The sequence below is a fragment of the Arachis hypogaea genome, chromosome 19 (assembly GCF_003086295.3).
Source record: "Arachis hypogaea cultivar Tifrunner chromosome 19, arahy.Tifrunner.gnm2.J5K5, whole genome shotgun sequence".
NCBI lineage: Eukaryota > Viridiplantae > Streptophyta > Magnoliopsida > Fabales > Fabaceae > Arachis > Arachis hypogaea.
In genome coordinates, this window is record NC_092054.1 from 159,056,909 (window position 1) to 159,076,051 (window position 19,143).

Genomic DNA, 19,143 nt, shown 5'->3' on the forward strand with positions numbered 1-19,143 from the left:
GGTGGTGGTTAGAAGAATGAATTTGTCAAGGATTCAAGTTTTGGAAATGAGAAGTCGCGTAAGTTGAAAAAAAAAAGAATAAATAAGTGGGGGATTATCTTCTGGTGGTTAAGCACTTTCTCTAAAAGTGGACTTATTGGCTGCTCTCATAGGGATAGAAAATGAAGAAAAAGAAAAGAGGCGTGGACTTTGGAGTCTAAGAATGTAATCATGGTAAATGGTAGGTCCATTTTGTTGGCCAACTTGTTCGTAATTGCCTCGCTTATTTTAGAGATAAGTAAGGAGCTGCAAGATTTTATTTTATTTGTTTTTTGGATTTTATATTAGATATCAATCATGTAAATATAAGTGTAATCCACTGAGTATCAAATATATTATATATATATATATATATAAATAAACAGACAAACATGTACAAAATAAAAGAAGTTATTACTGATTGGTGCAATGCATGCAAAGTGTGAGATATATAAGTTTGGTGTGTCGACAGTTACAATTGAGGTGGATGTATATATGTAGCATTATTTATTGAGTTACCATATGATAATATGGGGTTTAATTACTCTACTGATTCTTATAGTTTCACACAATTTTTAATTAGGTCTTTATACTTTTTTTTTTAATTGAGTCTTTGCACCAAATTCTTTTTTTAATTAGGTCCCTATACTTTTTTTTCTTTTTATTTAGGTTCATGTACCAATTCATTTTTTTTTAGTTGAGTTCCTATAAAATTAAGCCAATTATTATTAAGAGAGACTTAATTGAAAAAAAATTGGTGCAGGGACCCAATTAAAAAGAAAAAAAAAAGTATAAAGACCTAATTGAAAATTTCACGAAACTATAGAAACCAACAGAATAATTAAACCTAATATGGGTTATCCGGCCGGTTTTAATTTGAATGCTATTTTAGCCATTTTAGAGGGTAGTACAGTAGATAACTTACTACTGTCCTCGTCAATTCAATATCCCTATCAAATTTCTATAACAAGCAGGGATCTAATAATCAATTTTCAAATTAAATAGTACATTTTTGTAATAATTTGTATGACAAACACTATCAATAATTGGAGTTTGTTGGCTAAGTTGCAGAAACTAATTTGAGTTAGTTGCAGAAACTAATTTGAGTTAGTCAAGTGAACCGCAACTTAGTCATCCACTTAAATAAATGTTGGAGTTTGAATCTCATCTTATATATGCAATAATTTATTAGTCAACGACAGACTTTTAAATAAAATTCAGATTCGTGACAAATCAGTCTCGTTGGCCTGCTGAGTTGAGAAATATCGTGAAAAAAAAAATCTATGTTGAGCAGACCGTACCATCAAACACTATTTATTGCACCACACTCATGAAAGTGATCTTTAGTTGCATTAAGTGAATGTTCCTGTTTCTCTACTTAAAGCTTTTGCTTGGTTCAGAAGAGATTCGAACTTGTTACCATACAAAATAGAATTTTATGATGAAAACAAATTAAAGATCCACATATAGAAGCTAGCTAGCTAGCATAACATAAATTAAAATCATATTACCTTATTTGCAACGAGACAAAATTATATATATGATGTAATGAGCTTTAAAATGGTGCCATCCTGCCATCACTTAATTAATAATATTTAATTCTGGTTAAGAAAATGGAAACACAACTTAAATAATTCACTTATTAATTATAATATATTTGACAAAATGAAATTCAAACAAATATGGTTTATTTATAATCAAACTAACGAAATAAAATTTTATTGAACTGCAACATATAATTTACAAATTAAATTAAACTATATAAACCAATATTATTTCATCAAACAGCTAGTTATATATATGTGTGAGAGTGAGAGAAAAGAGAAAGGGTTGAGAGCCAAATGCAATAGCAACGCAAATGGATCTCTAATAATAACTAATTGATAAGAACAAATATGAAGAATTGCAAGTTGATTGGAAAGGCCAAATCTTAAGTCAAACAATTTGAGAGCATCAACTAATTAAGTTAGCAGAAAGTGATAGTTGTTGTGGAAAGGAAAACATGTGGCAAGTGTAGCTACAGATTATTGGTTGATAACTTGATATACATGGACTATATCTACGTTAATTGGCCAATTTCATTTGAACACGCTAACTAGCTACATGATTAAAGACATAGCATGAATATAGATGTAATTTACAACAATAATATCCACCAGCTAAATGCTGCATGGTGTATTTTGGAGTGGAAAAACTGTTCGGTATATACTTTAATTGAGTTAAGTTAATTCTCAGTGAAATGTTATAGTTAGGGCTGCACATGGATCGAATAATATCTGCATATTTGTGGTAATTATTCGCATTCAATTCGAATTTTACGGATATTATCCGATCCGCAGAACTATCGGATTGGATCGGATCCGATTCGCACTATGGTAAGATCGGATTGCAGATTTGTTAATGATATCTGCAGATCAAATTTGCAGATCCGCATATCCCCACATCTATCTCATATAAATAGTATAGTTTAATTAAGAAAGTAAATCCTAATGTGATATAAATTTTAGTGTGTTGTTTTATGAATTTTATGATATCTTGTTTTTAATTTTTTATATTGTACTTTAATTTATAATAATTAAACTTAAATCTTGTGTTTTTATTTTTCTTTTGTTATTTAAGAGAATTTTTATTGATAATATTTTATGAATAAATAAACTTAAACGGGTGAAAAAATAGTTTTTTTAAAGCCAAAAAGGCCTTAAAACAATTTTTTTGAATTATGCAAATATCTCCGATATCCGATCCGATCTGATCCAACTTAAAAAAATGTGGATATCGTATCCGATCTTATCCGATGAGTGCAGTACGAATCGAATAGAATTATAAGTTATATCTGATCCGATCCGATCCGTGTGTAACCCTAGTTATAGTTTGGGTTATAAAAGATAGTTATGTACAAAAATTAAAATAACACACTATAAGTCAACGAAGATTGATCGGCATTATTGTAAGAGGAATGTATTCGTTTTGCGGCCTCATTTTATAATTCATACATTGAAATTAAAGTATAATATAGACACTTTTTTTTTCCTTTTGCTATTGGTGGGTAGGACCAATATTTTATTATGTGAAAAGATATATATAGGATAACTGGATAAGCATTTATTCGAAGAAGCTAAGGCATGCAATTTGGTAGAGTATCAAATCTAAATGGATAACATCCAAAAGGCCAAAACAATATAAATGGGACAATATAGGGAAAAACTTTGGTAGATGGAACCGAAAGTATTTTAGTTATCTAACAAGATGACAAAGTATTCCATGACCTTGTTTTCAGGCCAATGTGTATATTCATTAAACGTATTTTTGGCATATAAATAACATCATCATCATCGATTAATATTTACGCTTTGTATTTCTAAAGATATTGACTTTTACCTGTATTATCTATAAAGTATCACTTTTATCTGCATAGTATAACTTGTTAAATGATATATATAAATAGGATAAAGTATATTTTTGTTCCTGAAATTTGGTAAAAATTTTAAAAGTATTTTTAAGTTTTATTTTGTCCCAAAGTTTTTGATTTGTATTAAATATATCCTCGACGGTTAAATTTTTAAAAAATTTAAGTCCAATCTAACAATAATGCATGAAATTATGCTTGATTTATTTGTGTTGAGAGTTGTTCGTATGAAATTATTGTTGAATTGGTCTTAAATTTTTTGAAAAATTGGCCGTAAGAAGTATATTTGTTACAAATCGAAAATTTCTGAGACAAAATTAAAACAAAATAAAACTTAGGGGTATTTTTAAAACTTTTGTCAAACTTTAAGGACAAAAAATATACTTTACCCTATATAAATACCCTCATCTTATATGTATGTAATAAGAAAGATAAATTAAGACAAGACATTATTAATAAACATAAATTTATCTCCTTTATCTATCTTCTAATACTTATTTAAGCAGACTAGTGAGCTTACTATTAGACCAAACCAAATTAGATGAGACATAAATTTATTTGAAAATAAATACAAGACTTAGCTTATTTATTTATTTATTTATTTTGGACGGGGACTTAGCTTATTTATCATTTCTTTATCCTCAATTTTTTTTTTGGACATGATCATTTCTCTTATTTGGATCTGAAGGTGGTTTTCCTTTTAATCCAAAGACGATTACAGGAAATGGGCCAATCTGTATTTGTCAAACAGCCAAACTTTTTCTTTGTTTTGAACAGGTTGAGACTATTCAGCAAAAACAAATCTTAAATAGTCTCAAGTCCAAAAAGAAAATGTTAGTCCAACACCAAAAAAAAAAAAAAAATACTAAGTTCTGACTAATAGTTAATAATTAATTCACTTAATTGGCCTGGGTTCAATTCAACAATCAACATATTTGTATTTTGTACTACCTTTTTCTTGGACGAAAATAAATTGCTAATACTAAGGTGGGTGACAAAGTACTCAAAATAGAGACCAGAGACTAGAGAGTAGAGAGTGCATCATTTTTTTATAAATAGATTTGAGTTTTTTTTTTTACTTTATTTTTTTGTTAAATAATTAAAATTAACATATTATTCTTTTAAATTATTATTCATAATAATAATATAAAAAATTTAAAATTTGTGTAATTGAGAAAAAATACAATACTGTTTTACCAATGATAATCCAAAAATCAAATAACCACCTAAAAATAAAAGTATCTTAGCATGAATAATGACAAAAGTATGCTCAGCCTTAGTTATATAACAGTATGAACATGAATGTGAACAAAAATAAATAAATAAATAAATAAAAGAATGAGACACAGTAAAAACTAAAACAAAAAAGCTCTTATGGTATTTGAAAAGTTAAATATCTTCTGGTTATCTTCTGCACCTAATAGTTAACTGAATTATTAACTAATGTAAAGAATAAAATGAATATAATAACTTAGTAATAACTCATTAGGCTTTATAGTCATATTCTTGTCTTTAAACTTTTATTAAGCTCATTAATAGTAAATATAAGATTAATTTTATATAAAATTTTAGACATTCAATTACTAACTCTAATTAATTTCATATTAAAGAAAATATTTGATGTATATATTTATAACTTTTAAAATCTTAAAACCTCCTTCTCCTCATTTTTCGCGTTCCTTCTTCTTCACGTGTTTTCTCCTTATCATCATTCTTTTGTTGTTATTGCTGCTGTATTTTTTTGTCTTTTTCTCATTCTCTATCTGGTGAAGAAGCAGTAGAAGGTGAGGAATAAGAGTTTTGAATAGTGCAGAATGAACCGAACACAGTACTCAAGGTGAACCGAACACAATACAATTGTATAGTACTGAGTGAACGAAACATAATCCATTATATAAAATCAAATTCAAACAGCTTTCTGCAGAATGAACCGAACACAGTACTCATGGTGAAACAATTGTATAGTACTGAGTGAACGAAACATAATCCATCATATAAAATCAAATTCAAATAATTCTGCCTACAATTTACATATTATCAATTCAATTCAATTCAATTCAGTACACCTTCGTCCATTTAATTCAATTTAAATTAGCAATTGCATTCCATTCAATTCGATTCAAAATTGAATAATCTAAACTTTGTCAGTTTCAGAAGAATAATCCAAATCGCTATCCTGATTTGAAGTTGAGTCATTTATTGTTTCAATTTAGAAGTGCAGATCGAAGAAGAAAACAAAGAAGAATAAGAAGAAGATAAATGCAACTAAATCGAAATAAAAAAACGAGAAGATGAACACGATCAGAGGAGAACGACGAAGGCAATGCAGATCAATAAGAAAGAACGTGAGCAGAAAGTTTACGTTGACCAAAACTTTAAGTTGCAACACGTTATATGTAGCGCGTGTATGACAAACGAGTGAGGGGTGGAGGATGCGCGTGTGGAAGAAATTACTTAGTTAACAACCATGTAAAAAATACATGGATGCAAAACTTTTCCGTAATTAAATAATGATATACTCCTCTTTTATTGATTAGTATCTAGTAGTGGTAATTAATATTGAATTAAAATAAAACCCATAAGAAGGAAAAGGGACAATTTTGGAAAATATGTAAACTTTTGGGGCCAAATTGAAAATTCAGATGGATTCAGTGCACTTAGCTTAGCTTCGGTTTTGTGTTACAAAAATTGCAGGGTCCCGAGAAAAGGGTGGGTGCTGGGTTCCTTGAGCACTGAACAAAGCAAAAAGGGGTCTCTCAAGCTCCGCCATAAGTCCAAGGTAAGTCCTTTCACAACCCTTCATCGCCGATTCCCATTAACCCTAACTCTTCTGGATCGCAGTTTCGCTTTGTTTACTTTTGTAAGTATTGATCGAAATTCGGAAACGTTATACTCTCCGATTTTAAAATTTCATCTTTCGCCTTGTTGGTTACTGGGTGGGTGTCATTAACCTAATATGCGTTGTTTCTTGCGTTAATCAGTGAAATCTCTAGATTGAAGGTGCGGGGGAAAATCAGAGCTTGAGGGTAATGAAACAATAATGCGACCATGTTCAATAAGATTTTTTGGAAAAAGAATATTGTAGCAGGATTTAAGAGAGAATTACAGATTTTTAAAGGGGTTAATTATTGTTTGACTTTCTTTTTTGTTTTCTTTAAAAGAGAGAAATAAAAATGAACATGCTTAGATGTTAGATGTGCTTACATTCTTCTTTTGATGTATGCAGGTTGCTCTGTGTAGGATTTCATTTTTTGAACGACGAAAAAAATATGCAACTTTGGTTGCAGAGGCTTTAGGTGTTAGGTTCATTCTCTATGCATAAAAAGTTTAGTTTAAGATTGCTGTACTTCTTCTAAGATGGAGTCCCTTTGGAAACTCGTGTATCTGCTGGAGCCCGCACCTGTCACCCTCATAACTACAGCTGTAGCTGTGACATTTGCATCTGCTTTTCGAGCTCTAAATTACGGGAAAGAAATGGAGCGAAATCGCGACTTATCGGAAGCATCTATTACACTGGATAGGTCACAAGCATTGATGATACCAGTGATGAGCTCTTTCAGCTTGCTTTTGATGTTCTACTTGTTCTCGTCTGTGTCACAGCTTCTCACAGCGTTCACTGCAGTTGCTTCTGCATCATCCCTTTACTTCTGCTTGTCTCCTTATGTTGCCTATTTGAAGTCACAGTTTGGTTTAGCTGATCCTTTTGTGTCACGCTGTTGCTCAAAATCTTTTACACGAATCCAAGGGCTGCTATTGATATCATGCTCTGTCGTGGTGGCTGCTTGGCTTGTCTCTGGTCATTGGATACTGAATAATTTACTAGGCATATCGATATGCATTGCTTTTGTAAGCCATGTGCGCCTCCCAAACATCAAGATTTGTGCAATGCTCCTTCTTTGTCTATTTGTCTATGACATTTTCTGGGTTTTCTTCTCTGAAAGATTTTTTGGGGCAAATGTCATGGTATCAGTCGCGACACAGCAAGCATCAAATCCTGTGCACACGGTTGCTAATAGTTTGAGTCTTCCTGGGTTGCAACTGATAACAAAGAAATTGGAGTTGCCCGTAAAGATTGTATTTCCCAGAAATTTGTTGGGTGGTGTTGTTCCTGGAGAGAGTGCAACAGATTTTATGATGCTTGGTTTAGGAGACATGGTATGACATTTGTACTCCCTGAGATGCATACTGAATATCCTTATTCCTTAACTGTTTCAAGATTTAGGTTTGGTTAATGTCACAAGCAAGTAGTTTTGTTGCATTGGATTCATTGTGAATAGAAATATAGAATCATTAGAAGAATTGAAGGCTGCATGTTGCATTGGTTTGCCATTTATTATGATTGTTTAATACCTTTGCAGGGAAATCTTCTACCATATTTCTGCAGGAGCAGTGAAAATTAAAAGAGAGGATTGTTGTCCACTCAATTTAGGTTTTACTGTAACCCTTCCCCTCCCGCCCCATTTCTCTGATCTTTCCTACTTCAATTCTATATTGGATCTGAATCTTGAAATCTTCCTTGTGCTGCAAGGTGCTTTGATTTGCTTATGCTTGTTATTTGTTGTTGCATTTGACATGTTATAATCAAACTTTTATCTGTGCCTCCTTGCACCATTTCACCATGTGTACATGCACCGTATCGATTACAACGATTAACTGAAAATATCATAGCAGTTGGTAGTCAACATAAGCTAGTCATGATTCCAATGAACTTCTACAATCCTGTTTCTTAAGAACCACTGTGCTTGGTGTTTTATATTTCTCCGCTCTTCTTTTTGTAGGCTATCCCTGGAATGCTCCTGGCTTTAGTTCTCTGCTTTGATTATCGAAAGAGCCGGGATACAGTAAATCTCTTTGAGTTACATTCTTCGAAAGGGCACAAATATATTTGGTATGCATTGCCTGGTTATGCAATTGGTCTGGTGACTGCTTTGGCAGCTGGTGTCTTGACCCACTCTCCTCAACCTGCACTTTTATATCTGGTACTTCTATGTTCAATCCCTTTTCATCGAACCAGTTTTATTGCCTTGTTTACTTTTTCTTTGCAACATTTATTAATCATATATTTCATTACTTTTTTTCTTAATACAAGAAGAAAGCATTTTTTCTCCCACTAGATGGGAAACATTTGTTCTTAATTGAAGTTTTTATTTTCATATATAACAGATAAATGAATTAGTCAGATAAAATTTTAGCTTGTTTCCCTTTTGCCTATAACATTTGTTGTATGTGTACTCAAATTGATTGTAATTGACTGACTCTAGCATATGAAGTTTATTGGCTAAATGTGTTAAAGCTTTAAAGTTCTGTGAGGAGTGGAGATTCATTCATTTGTCCAAAGTGATTGGCCTTATTTGATTGATTGTTGGAACTGGTTCATTAGCATTCCCTCCAGATCCCTTTAATTCATCAACTGATCAACATATGTAGCTAGAATGATGATGATGGTATGACTCAACATTGTTAACTGGCTGTTCTGTCTGAAACAATGCACATTTGATTGGTTTATGTAGGTGCCTTCTACCCTGGGACCCGTAATCGCCATCTCTTGGATTAAAAAGGAGCTACTTGAGTTGTGGGAAGGAAACATGCCAAATTTCAACGATAAGGATCGCGAAATAGAAGTTTAGTCCATTATTGTAGTTTCCATGCACACCTAACCGGTGCTTTTATAGGCTTATAGCGAAGCTGAAAAAAAAAAGGTTGTAAATTCACTGAGGATGTTTCATCTCGAGACTCATCAAGAAAAGTTACACTAAATGTTGATGATGATGTTATGTCTTGGATCTCTCTTATTTATTCGCTATACATGAATTGAGAAGAAATTTACATGAAGTGCAGACGAGTGCGTTGATTATGCGTTTCTTGTGATTTTGGATTTGGCACATTGATATTTATACACACACGCATCATATCATACAAAAACATGGTTTGTAAAAATCACATACTAAGTTTCTTTCTTTCATATATGCTTCTACGGCAAAAATATCTACTCCTAGGTTTGTTCCTCTGTCGCTAGCATGCATGCTTTCAAAGACATCGATCAAGTGGTACTAGGATCTTCTTATTTATAACAATAATCATCCATATAACGAAAAATATAATGCCAAATTGATATAAAATAATGAAAATGTATATATACAAGTACTAATAATTCTAAAACGGTACTAACAATTGTACCCAACTCTAGTTTTCTGCTATATATATAGCTGTGTTATTGTATATACATTATCATGGAATGGATTCAAGTTGATATAAACTAATAAGTTGAATATAGTCACACACAAAAAGAAAAAAACTAATAAGTTGAATATGATGTTTATGTTGTCATGAATTTATATATGATTCACAGATTCAATAATGTATAAATCACATTCACGGTCTCGGTGCGCTGAATATTGCATATTAAAAGCTCAGCTTTGCTATGATCAATGATAATAATAATTTCTTAAGAAAAAGTACTAAAGCTATTGATTTAGTCAACATCATCATGGTACCACAATTTAGTTTATTTAATCAGAGCAAGGTGATTATATCTGGGATAAGCAACATCCAAGATTAACCCCATTTGGTGTAGGTGTTATCCATGGATCCCTCATCGTATCTGTTCTTAATGTGGAAAATATCAAAATAATGAAAAGTAGCTGGCCATTCAGTTTAACCTTTTCGTTTAAATATTTTATAATCATTGATGATTGATAACAAAAAGCTGATTGTAAATAATATTGTTATCTTTATGTGAAGTTGGTAGTTAAAAATCAACTAACATTTTTTTTAATTTATATATGAATACTTAAATAATTATTATAAATAACTATAATTTCATCAGATAATTTAAAAGCACCCTAAAATAGTAAAGTACACAAGTTTAGTTCTCATAAACTAATAGCTAAAATAATATAGTCTCTTCATCTTCGCCTAAAAATCTTGATTCGAATTTTACTTCTAATTTGATATTAAAAAAAAAAAACCTATTTCGATATAAATTACCCTCTGATATCACTACTTCAAACATAATAATAGTAATGTCACAATGCAATAATGAATTATCATTTTCCACTTTTGTGCTCTCTCTTTATATTTTTCTTACTTTATTGAAAAATAATATTTACACTATTTCATTATATTAAAAAGTAGGGTTTTGTACTATTTTATTTGTTATTTTTTAGTTTTAAATAATAAAAAAATAATATACACAATAATAATATGTATAACTACATTCCCCTAATATTTTATTTTATTACGGAATTATTTTCTTCTTTCTTAATTGAACCTTAACTCTTTCGCATTAAACGGTGGAAATGTTGAGTGCTTATGCAGATATATCACATAACATTCTATTTTTAAAATAAAAAAGAAAGAAAATAGTTATATGCAATGCATGTAAAGATTGAGGCGAGGAAAATTACGTATCTTCAAATATAATTAAGACTGCTAATCTCTATATCTGTGCAAAACATACTTGAACTTTGTATATAATTCAGGTGTGTGCAAAGATAATGAATCACCACAATGTAATTGTTTTTAATCATTCTTTTTGTTTTAAAAATAAAAAATAACTCATCTTACATCATAATTTACGATAAAAAATGATAACAAACCATATATATATATATATATATAAAATAGAAGATGTACGTGTTTATAACTTTAAATTGATTTAAAAGAAAGAAGAAGGGGGGTGTTAATAATGTTGATTATATAATTATTGAGGGCAAGTGACTAGGGCTGGAAGTGAGTGGAGCTGAGCCAAGCTAGACTAAGCTCAAGCTCGACTCATGAAAATTGAGCTTGGCTCACGGCTCGACTCATTAATAATCGAGCTTATTTCTTAAACTCAAGTTCGGCTCACTAAAAACTCACGAGCTGGCTCGAGCTCACGAGCTGGCTCAAATAAGAGAAACATAAATACATAATCTATAATTCTATATCAATAAATTATAACTTATATATTTTAAAAAATATTTGAAGAGATTAACTTTATATATTGTTTATCTATCAATAAATTATAAATTTTTTATTTGTCTTATATTAAAATTATATGTAAAAAATAAATATAAATATTAAATAATTAAGATTGTTATAATATATATATATATATATATATATATATATATATATATATATATATATATATATATATATATATATATATATATATAATCGAACCAGTTAACGAGCTAATGAACTGAACTTATCCAAGCTCAAGCTCGACTCATTTAATTTATGAGTTCAATTTCAGGCTCAAACTTGGCTCACCAACTCACGAACTTAGTTTATCGGTGTTAACAAGTCGAGTTCGAGCTGGCTCATGAGCTGGCTTGATTCACTTCTAGCCCTACAAATAACAGAAAGAATAATATATATATATTCAAAATTAAATAAAGTTTCAATGAGAAATAGTTAAACCCAATTGGAGGAAATTGATGGAATTATGTTATCCACATGTATGTCTGGATTATGACCTGCAAGAACATTCTTGATTAAGTTATTATATATCGTTAATGGTTCCTTTGGTCAGCAAATTTTGTGTTGACTTTGCTTATTATGAATTGTAACCATGGCAGTATGGCACCATGCTGTGTGTGTCCTTAATTATTAGATTGTGTTTTCTAATTCACTTTCCATCGTCTTTAATTTCTATTTGACGGAGGCTTATATATTATGATATGTATAAATTCGGCATTTTTATTTAAAACTTAAAAAGTTAGAGTACGTCAGCAACAGCAAGTGATGAATTTGTCTTTTTCTTTTTTATTTTTCTTCAATTCCATATATATTTTTATGAACAAAAAAATACTACTACACTTTTTAAGTTGGATCCATCGCGCACCCTGAACTTGCTTCAAATATTCTATTATTAATTTATTATACCTGGCAAATTCACTCTTAGACTATATTTGTTTGAAAAGAAAATAAAAAAAAATAATTATTTTTCATTATTTGATTGTAGAGAAAAATTAAAAAAATAAAAAATAAAAAAATTAGTGGAATCTACCAAATATTCTTTTTAATGTTAAAAAAAAGAGAGAAAAGACTTATTTTTTCTTATCACTTTTAATATTATTTTTTTATTTTTTTAATATATTTTATAATATAAAAATAAAATTATTTTTTTATAATATTTCTTTTTTTTATATTTTTCTTTCATCCAAACACGTCTAAAGAAAATAAAAATTCACTCAATTTCTTTCTTTTCTGTTCTTTTTTTTTTTTTTCTGTTTCCTTCTTCTTTATTTCTTTTCTTCCAATCAAACATAGCCTTAGTTTAATTAATTACATTTTGTTGTGTGTTCTAATTTTTTACAACGAAAGTTACATAATTTTGGCTCAATGTACAGGTAATTTATGCTTTTTGATAGTATTAAATTAGAGATAAAAATTAGAGCAGGATAAGAAATTATCAATGCACCACATCTATTATATTATATTATGAATAGACAAAAAAATAAAATTATTTTTTATACTAAAATTAATTATTATATATTTATATATAAATATATATAATTTAATTTTTTTAATGTATATTTTATATTTTAATATATATTTTATATTAATAATTAATTTTAATTTATTGTTGCGAGTATATACATATTTATGTGATCTAGAAGATATTCAATTCTTTCTTTATCACTAATGATCTATTAACGCATTAAGAATATATTTATGAGAAAGTTTAGGAAGTCAGCACTTTTATTAAAATTTGGTCATTATTTAATTATAAAAAAAAGTGATTTCACACCATTAAATATAATTTTACACCATTAAAAATATTAATAATGACTAATTGATAACTACAAATTCTAAAATCTATCCCCTTACACTTCTCTATTTTTATTTACATATTACTCAAATAGACAATATTACATCTCAATAATCTTCCCCTTTGTTTTCTTCCTTTATTTATTTCTCAACCATTGAATCTGCAAAAAGAAAAGTATAAAATAACCCTTTCTTTGACAACTCCGAATCAAACATGAATCTTACATCTTCATTAAACAAGTGCCTCCTCAATTAAGTGATCCAATTTGCACTTTGACCTTCAACCATTTCATTTTAATATAATTTTCTCATTTGAATAGTCCCACTTATTTAATCACTATTTTAAGAAAATATAGTAAGTTGTAACTTGTAAAGCAGATAAATATACTATTAAGACAATTGCTCTGCAAGAATTAAAAAATAAATTATTCTCAGTTATATATAATGGTATGATGAATTTTATTTATAGTTGTTAAAGTTTGAAAAAAAAATTAAGTTGCATCAAATTAACTATAGAATTACATAAGTTTTTATCCAATTTTATAATAGAAATAATGTGATAAATTAATTGTTTAGAATATAATTTAAATATGATATTATAAATTAAAATAAAATATTGAAGTAAGTGTATGATTATATTTGTTATGTAATTGTAGACAGCAAATTAAGCATCATGAATTCATGATTGCACCTTATTGCTTTCTGTGGGATTAAGCCAACTAAAGTTTTAATTTTTAGTTAAGAACTAAGATGTTAAATTGAATATTAATAAGCTCTTCTTAAATAACCTGCTAATGGTAACTCTATAATTTTGATAAATCTTTTTAGTTGAGTTCAGTTCAGTTGTCATTGGTTGGAATGCCATCTTTCCCGAGATTGCAATTCACGTGAGTAATCCAATATTTTTTCTTCAATAAAAGAATTATTGAGAGAATGGATTAAAAAATTCGGGAAATATTCGCCTCTGAGATTGAGTTCACAATATATACGAAATAAATAAAATAAAATAAGCATCTTTGATGGAATATGAAGCAGTGGCCAGCTAGCAATGGACCAGATAGATGTGAACATATGAACATCAATGTGGCAACAAAACTATCAGCAGATTTTCATCACAATCCTTCAACTATGTGCCACCCATTTATTATTATTATTATTGATTAATTATTTTCTAAATCAGATGATGGAAAATGCAGAGCACAACACAAACAAGTAAAGTACTTCAGCAGTTACAGGCTTACAGCCACATAAGACAATTCTCATTTTCTTTCCATATCTATCCTTTTATTGTTATTAACTTATTATTGTTCCTCTTTTTTTTTTGGTGTTTGGGTCAACCATATCTTCTTGAACAATCCTACATAAAAAAAAAATCCTTTACTTTCCTTTTTAGTCCTCCTTCCTCCAATATGAAAAAGTGGGAATGGATATTAAAATACTGAATAAAAAAAAGAAGAAGACAGAGACAAGTTCAAGTGCACAACTTTGGGTAGTTGGAGCCACAATAGGAAGAAAAGAAAAATAATTAACTTTATTATTTCGAAAGAGAAAAATTCTTTTTATAATTCAAAAATTATTAATTTTATTAATAAACATTTAAATAACATGAAAAACATATTTTAATGGTAATAAAATATGTTAACATTCTTTTAACTTAGACAAATTTTAATGAATTAAATAGGTGCAATAATCTTTATAAATAATAATATAATAAATAAATTGAATCAATCTATTAAAAATGATTTTAATTATTAAAAAGTTTAAAGTTTTACTGAATATTTTAATAATAATAATTTGTCGTAACTTGCAAGTGGCAGAGGCATTGAAGGTAGAAAAAAATTGACATGGAATCACACTCTCTATGCCATTACCACCATCATCGTCATCGTCATCACCATTCATCTCTTCTATGCTCTGCACAACTTGGTCTTCACAAAGTTGAAGTCTTTGTCACACTTCACGCACGGCACAAGCACAAAGTTTCTTGCTTTTCCACAACATAGCACTCTCAGATTCAGAGCAACATAACAATGTCAGAATCTGAAGAAGATAAAACAGACTTTGCTTCTCCAAAGTCAAAGGAGGAACAACAACAACAATCACCACCTCAACTTCCTCCTCCTTCCGCCATGGATTTCGATCTGGACTTGGAAACTTCGTGGCCTTTGGATCACTTGTCCTTCGTCTCCAATAACCCCATGTCACCTTTTCTGTTCCCAATCTCATCTGAACAACCTTCTTCTCCTCTTTGGCTCTTCTCTGATGCAGAAGATGAAAGGCACAACAACACTCTTGCTTCAGCTCCAGCTTTCTCTGATTTCCACAAGATATTCTCTTGTATGCTTTTGCTTCCCTTTTTCTTCAGCTTACTTTTCAACTTTCTTAAATTGCCCTATTCACTGTAAGATGGTTTTATTGATTTCAAAATGTATTATGATCCACAGTTTATTCTTTTATATAAAATTTTATACTTTCATACAATATATACACCGGGGATTCTCTTGAACTTTATATATATATACTGGGATATCTTTTTTCCCAAGAACTAAACAAAACTCTCTGTTTCTTTCTCTTGACATAATATGTGGATTTGGATTGGAAGTTGTAGACATCTTATGATGTTGAGGTCAAAGGTATTAAAACCATAACCGTCAAGTTTTCACAGCAAAGTCCAATTTCATCTGGTGTCTGCATTTGTTTCTAACTGAATCTACTAAATCCAGGTGATTCAAACTCAGTAACTGAAAAACCAGTGGAGAATGCTAATGATGAAGACAAGAAACTGTTGCCACCCATTGTGGCTATGCCACCATTGGAAATTTTGGATAGATATTGTGTAATAAAGGAAAGGATGACACAAGCGCTTCGATACTTCAAAGAGTTGACAGAACAGAATGTTCTGGCGCAGGTTTGGGCACCTGTTAGAAATGGTAATAGGTTTGTGCTTACAACTTCAGGTCAACCATTTGTTCTTGATCCACATAGTAATGGACTCCACCAGTATCGAACGGTGTCCCTGATGTACGTGTTTTCGGCGGATGGAGAGAAAGAAGAAAGTCTTGGACTTCCTGGTCGAGTTTATCAGCAAAAAGTACCAGAATGGACACCTGATGTTCAGTATTATTCTACTAAGGAGTATCCTCGCAGAGATCATGCACAACATTACAATGTCCGCGGTACCTTGGCTTTGCCTGTCTTTGAACCTTCAATGCAGTCTTGTGTAGGTGTGTTGGAGTTGATCATGACTTCACAGAAGATTAACTATGCTCCTGAAGTTGACAAAATTTGCAGAGCTCTTGAGGTTCAGTTTATCTCAACCTTGCAATTTGACATGGCTAATTGTTTAGCTCAAAATGTTAAAATAATACTTGCATATTGCATGTTAGAAAATTTATGTGATTACAGATGCTTCTAGAATCTAGATTCCTCAGTCATGTGATGTCAGTTTCCTTTCCTTGCAGGCAGTGAATTTGAAGAGTTCAGAAATTTTAGGCCACCAATACACTCAGGTGAATTTAACATCATTCATGCATATGTAACATTTTCCAAAAGCTAGTTGTTACTGTTTTTTCTATATCTTACTCCTCTGTTCTCACAGATATAACTTGGCAATGCTTTTAAATCAGATTTGTAATGAAGGCCGCCAGAATGCGCTAGCAGAGATCTTGGAGATATTGACAGTGGTTTGCGAAACTCACAATTTACCTTTGGCGCAAACATGGGTTCCATGTAGGCATCGGAGTGTTCTGGCCCATGGAGGTGGCCTAAAGAAAAGTTGTTCAAGTTTTGATGGTAGTTGCATGGGGAAAGTTTGCATGTCTACAACTGATATAGCATTCTATATCATAGATGCTCATTTATGGGGTTTCCGAGAGGCCTGTGTCGAACATCACTTACAGCAAGGTCAAGGGGTTGCTGGCAGGGCTTTTTCTTCACATAGCATGAGCTTCTGCAGGAACATTACCCGATTCTGCAAAATTGATTACCCTTTAGTTCATTATGCTCTCATGTTTGGGTTAACTAGCTCCTTTTCAATCTGTTTGCGAAGCTCGCACACCGGAGATGATGACTATGTATTAGAGTTTTTTCTGCCACCTAGGATCACAGACTTTAACGAACAGAAGGCTTTGTTGGGATCCATATTGACAATAATGAAACAACATTTCCAGAGCCTTAAGATTGCTTCTGGTGTTGAACTTGAACAGAATGCTTTGGTTGAAACTATTGAAGCAACAATTGAAGGAGTTCATCTGAGGTTTGAATCTATTCCAGTTAGACAGGATGCTTCACCAAATGTGAGGGAGGAATTGGCACAAGATCCGTCGTTGCAGAAAATAATGATGGGCTGTAATGATGGAGGGAGTATTGGTGATCAGATACCCTCCTTAGAAACTAAAAACACAAATAAGCCATCAGAGAGGAAACGTGGGAAAACTGAGAAATCAATAAGTCTTGAAGTTCTACAACGTTATTTTGCTGGGAGTCTTAAGGATGCTGCAAAGAGCCTTGGTGGTATGTTCATGCTCTGAAATATAACCTGGCCTTTTGTTAATTTGTCATATAAATATAAATATAGATCTTTTTGCTTTGCAGTTTGCCCCACTACAATGAAGCGCATCTGCAGGCAGCATGGGATATCCCGTTGGCCATCTCGAAAGATCAACAAAGTTAACCGTTCCCTGTCCAAGCTCAAGCGTGTTATTGAATCAGTCCAAGGTGCCGAAGGAGCATTCACTTTGAATCCTCTGAGCACAAGTCCTCTTCCCTTTCCTGAGCATTCTACTCCAAACAAGTTCAGCCAGCAAGCCTCGCCAACTGAACCTCAGATAAGAGAAAATGAATTAGATGCCTCTAAAGTTTTAGAAACAACCAGAATTGCCAGAGCACAGTGTCTCGAGAAAATGGTTAATGATAAAAGCGGTTCTATTCGGGAGGTAGGGAAGGAAACAAAGGGGCCTAGAGCAAAGAGTTGCTCTAGTGCAGATAGCACAAATCCTACTTCTCATGGTTCATGCCATGGTAGCCCTCCTATCGAAAGCTCGCCCGTAAAAGATATATTCATTACATCAAACAATGATCAATGTGTTGGTCTAAGGTCACCAGAGGCAACAATGCAGCCGCCGAATAATACACTGAGCTACCCAACGACTTGCGCTATGCCTGATATGGTGGCAACAGAACTTCAAGAGCCATTCGGAGGAATGCTAGTAGAAGATGCCGGAAGTTCTAAAGACTTGAGAAACCTATGTCCTTCTGTAGCTGAGGCAATTGTGGAGGACATGGCCCCGGAACCTTGCCGGACTAATCCTCCATTTTCTGGGTTGGCTCCCAAACAATGCATGGATCCCCTTAAGGAGACAGTGACACCTTTTGCATCTAGAAAAGAAATGAAGACTGTCACTATTAAGGCAACATATAGAGAAGATATCATAAGGTTTAGGGTTTCTTTGAATTGTGGAATTGTGGAACTGAAAGAAGAAGTTGCCAAAAGGTTGAAACTAGAAGTAGGTACTTTTGATATCAAGTACCTTGATGATGATCATGAATGGGTTTTGATAGCATGTGATGCAGATCTACAAGAGTGCATAGATGTTTCAAGATCATCAGCAAGTAACATAATAAGAGTTTTGGTGCATGAAATAACTTCCCATCTTGGAAGCTCATGCGAGAGCTCAGGGGAGTAAGTAGTAGCTGTATATAGCTCAAGTTTGTACTCAAATGTTTAGGTTCTTGTGATCTTAGGAAGGTAGGACAAAAAAGAAAAAAAAAAGGAGATTTTGGTTAAGATGATCTCAATTTGTAAGAAACTTAGATGAAAGGATTAGCAATCCTTGGTATGTATGACCCCAAGTGTAAGTTACCATTTATTTATCATGAGATAAAGCTAGGATTCTTTGGTAACACATTTATTATGGTTAACTTTTTGACAAAGTTTCATATCGGTATTCATTTTGTTCCAG

General features: G+C 31.5%; 2 protein-coding genes across 5 annotated transcripts; both read left to right on the plus strand.

Annotated features, from left to right (window-relative positions):
- Positions 1-6,008: 6,008 nt before the first annotated feature.
- Positions 6,009-9,256, plus strand: LOC112775761 (signal peptide peptidase-like 1). 3 transcript variants are annotated; one of them, XM_029295578.2, is made up of 5 exons: positions 6,016-6,284; positions 6,406-6,450; positions 6,651-7,579; positions 8,203-8,403; positions 8,935-9,256. In XM_029295578.2, the coding sequence occupies exons 3-5, from the start codon at positions 6,782-6,784 to the stop codon at positions 9,049-9,051; spliced, it is 1,116 nt and encodes a 371-aa protein (XP_029151411.1). In that variant the 5' UTR covers positions 6,016-6,284; positions 6,406-6,450; positions 6,651-6,781; the 3' UTR covers positions 9,052-9,256. The 3 variants fall into 3 exon arrangements, with proteins under 3 accessions (XP_025675382.1, XP_029151411.1, XP_025675383.1); XM_025819598.3 differs by having other exon boundaries at positions 6,034-6,203; XM_025819597.3 differs by lacking the exon at positions 6,406-6,450 and having other exon boundaries at positions 6,009-6,203.
- Positions 9,257-14,510: 5,254 nt separating this feature from the next.
- On the plus strand, positions 14,511-19,086 carry LOC112775180 (protein NLP6). 2 transcript variants are annotated; one of them, XM_029295440.2, is made up of 6 exons: positions 14,999-15,520; positions 15,792-15,816; positions 15,907-16,484; positions 16,645-16,692; positions 16,810-17,695; positions 17,777-19,086. In XM_029295440.2, the coding sequence occupies exons 1-6, from the start codon at positions 15,446-15,448 to the stop codon at positions 18,865-18,867; spliced, it is 2,703 nt and encodes a 900-aa protein (XP_029151273.1). In that variant the 5' UTR covers positions 14,999-15,445; the 3' UTR covers positions 18,868-19,086. The 2 variants fall into 2 exon arrangements, with proteins under 2 accessions (XP_025674456.1, XP_029151273.1); XM_025818671.3 differs by lacking the exon at positions 15,792-15,816 and having other exon boundaries at positions 14,511-15,520.
- The last annotated feature ends 57 nt before the right edge of the window (positions 19,087-19,143 follow it).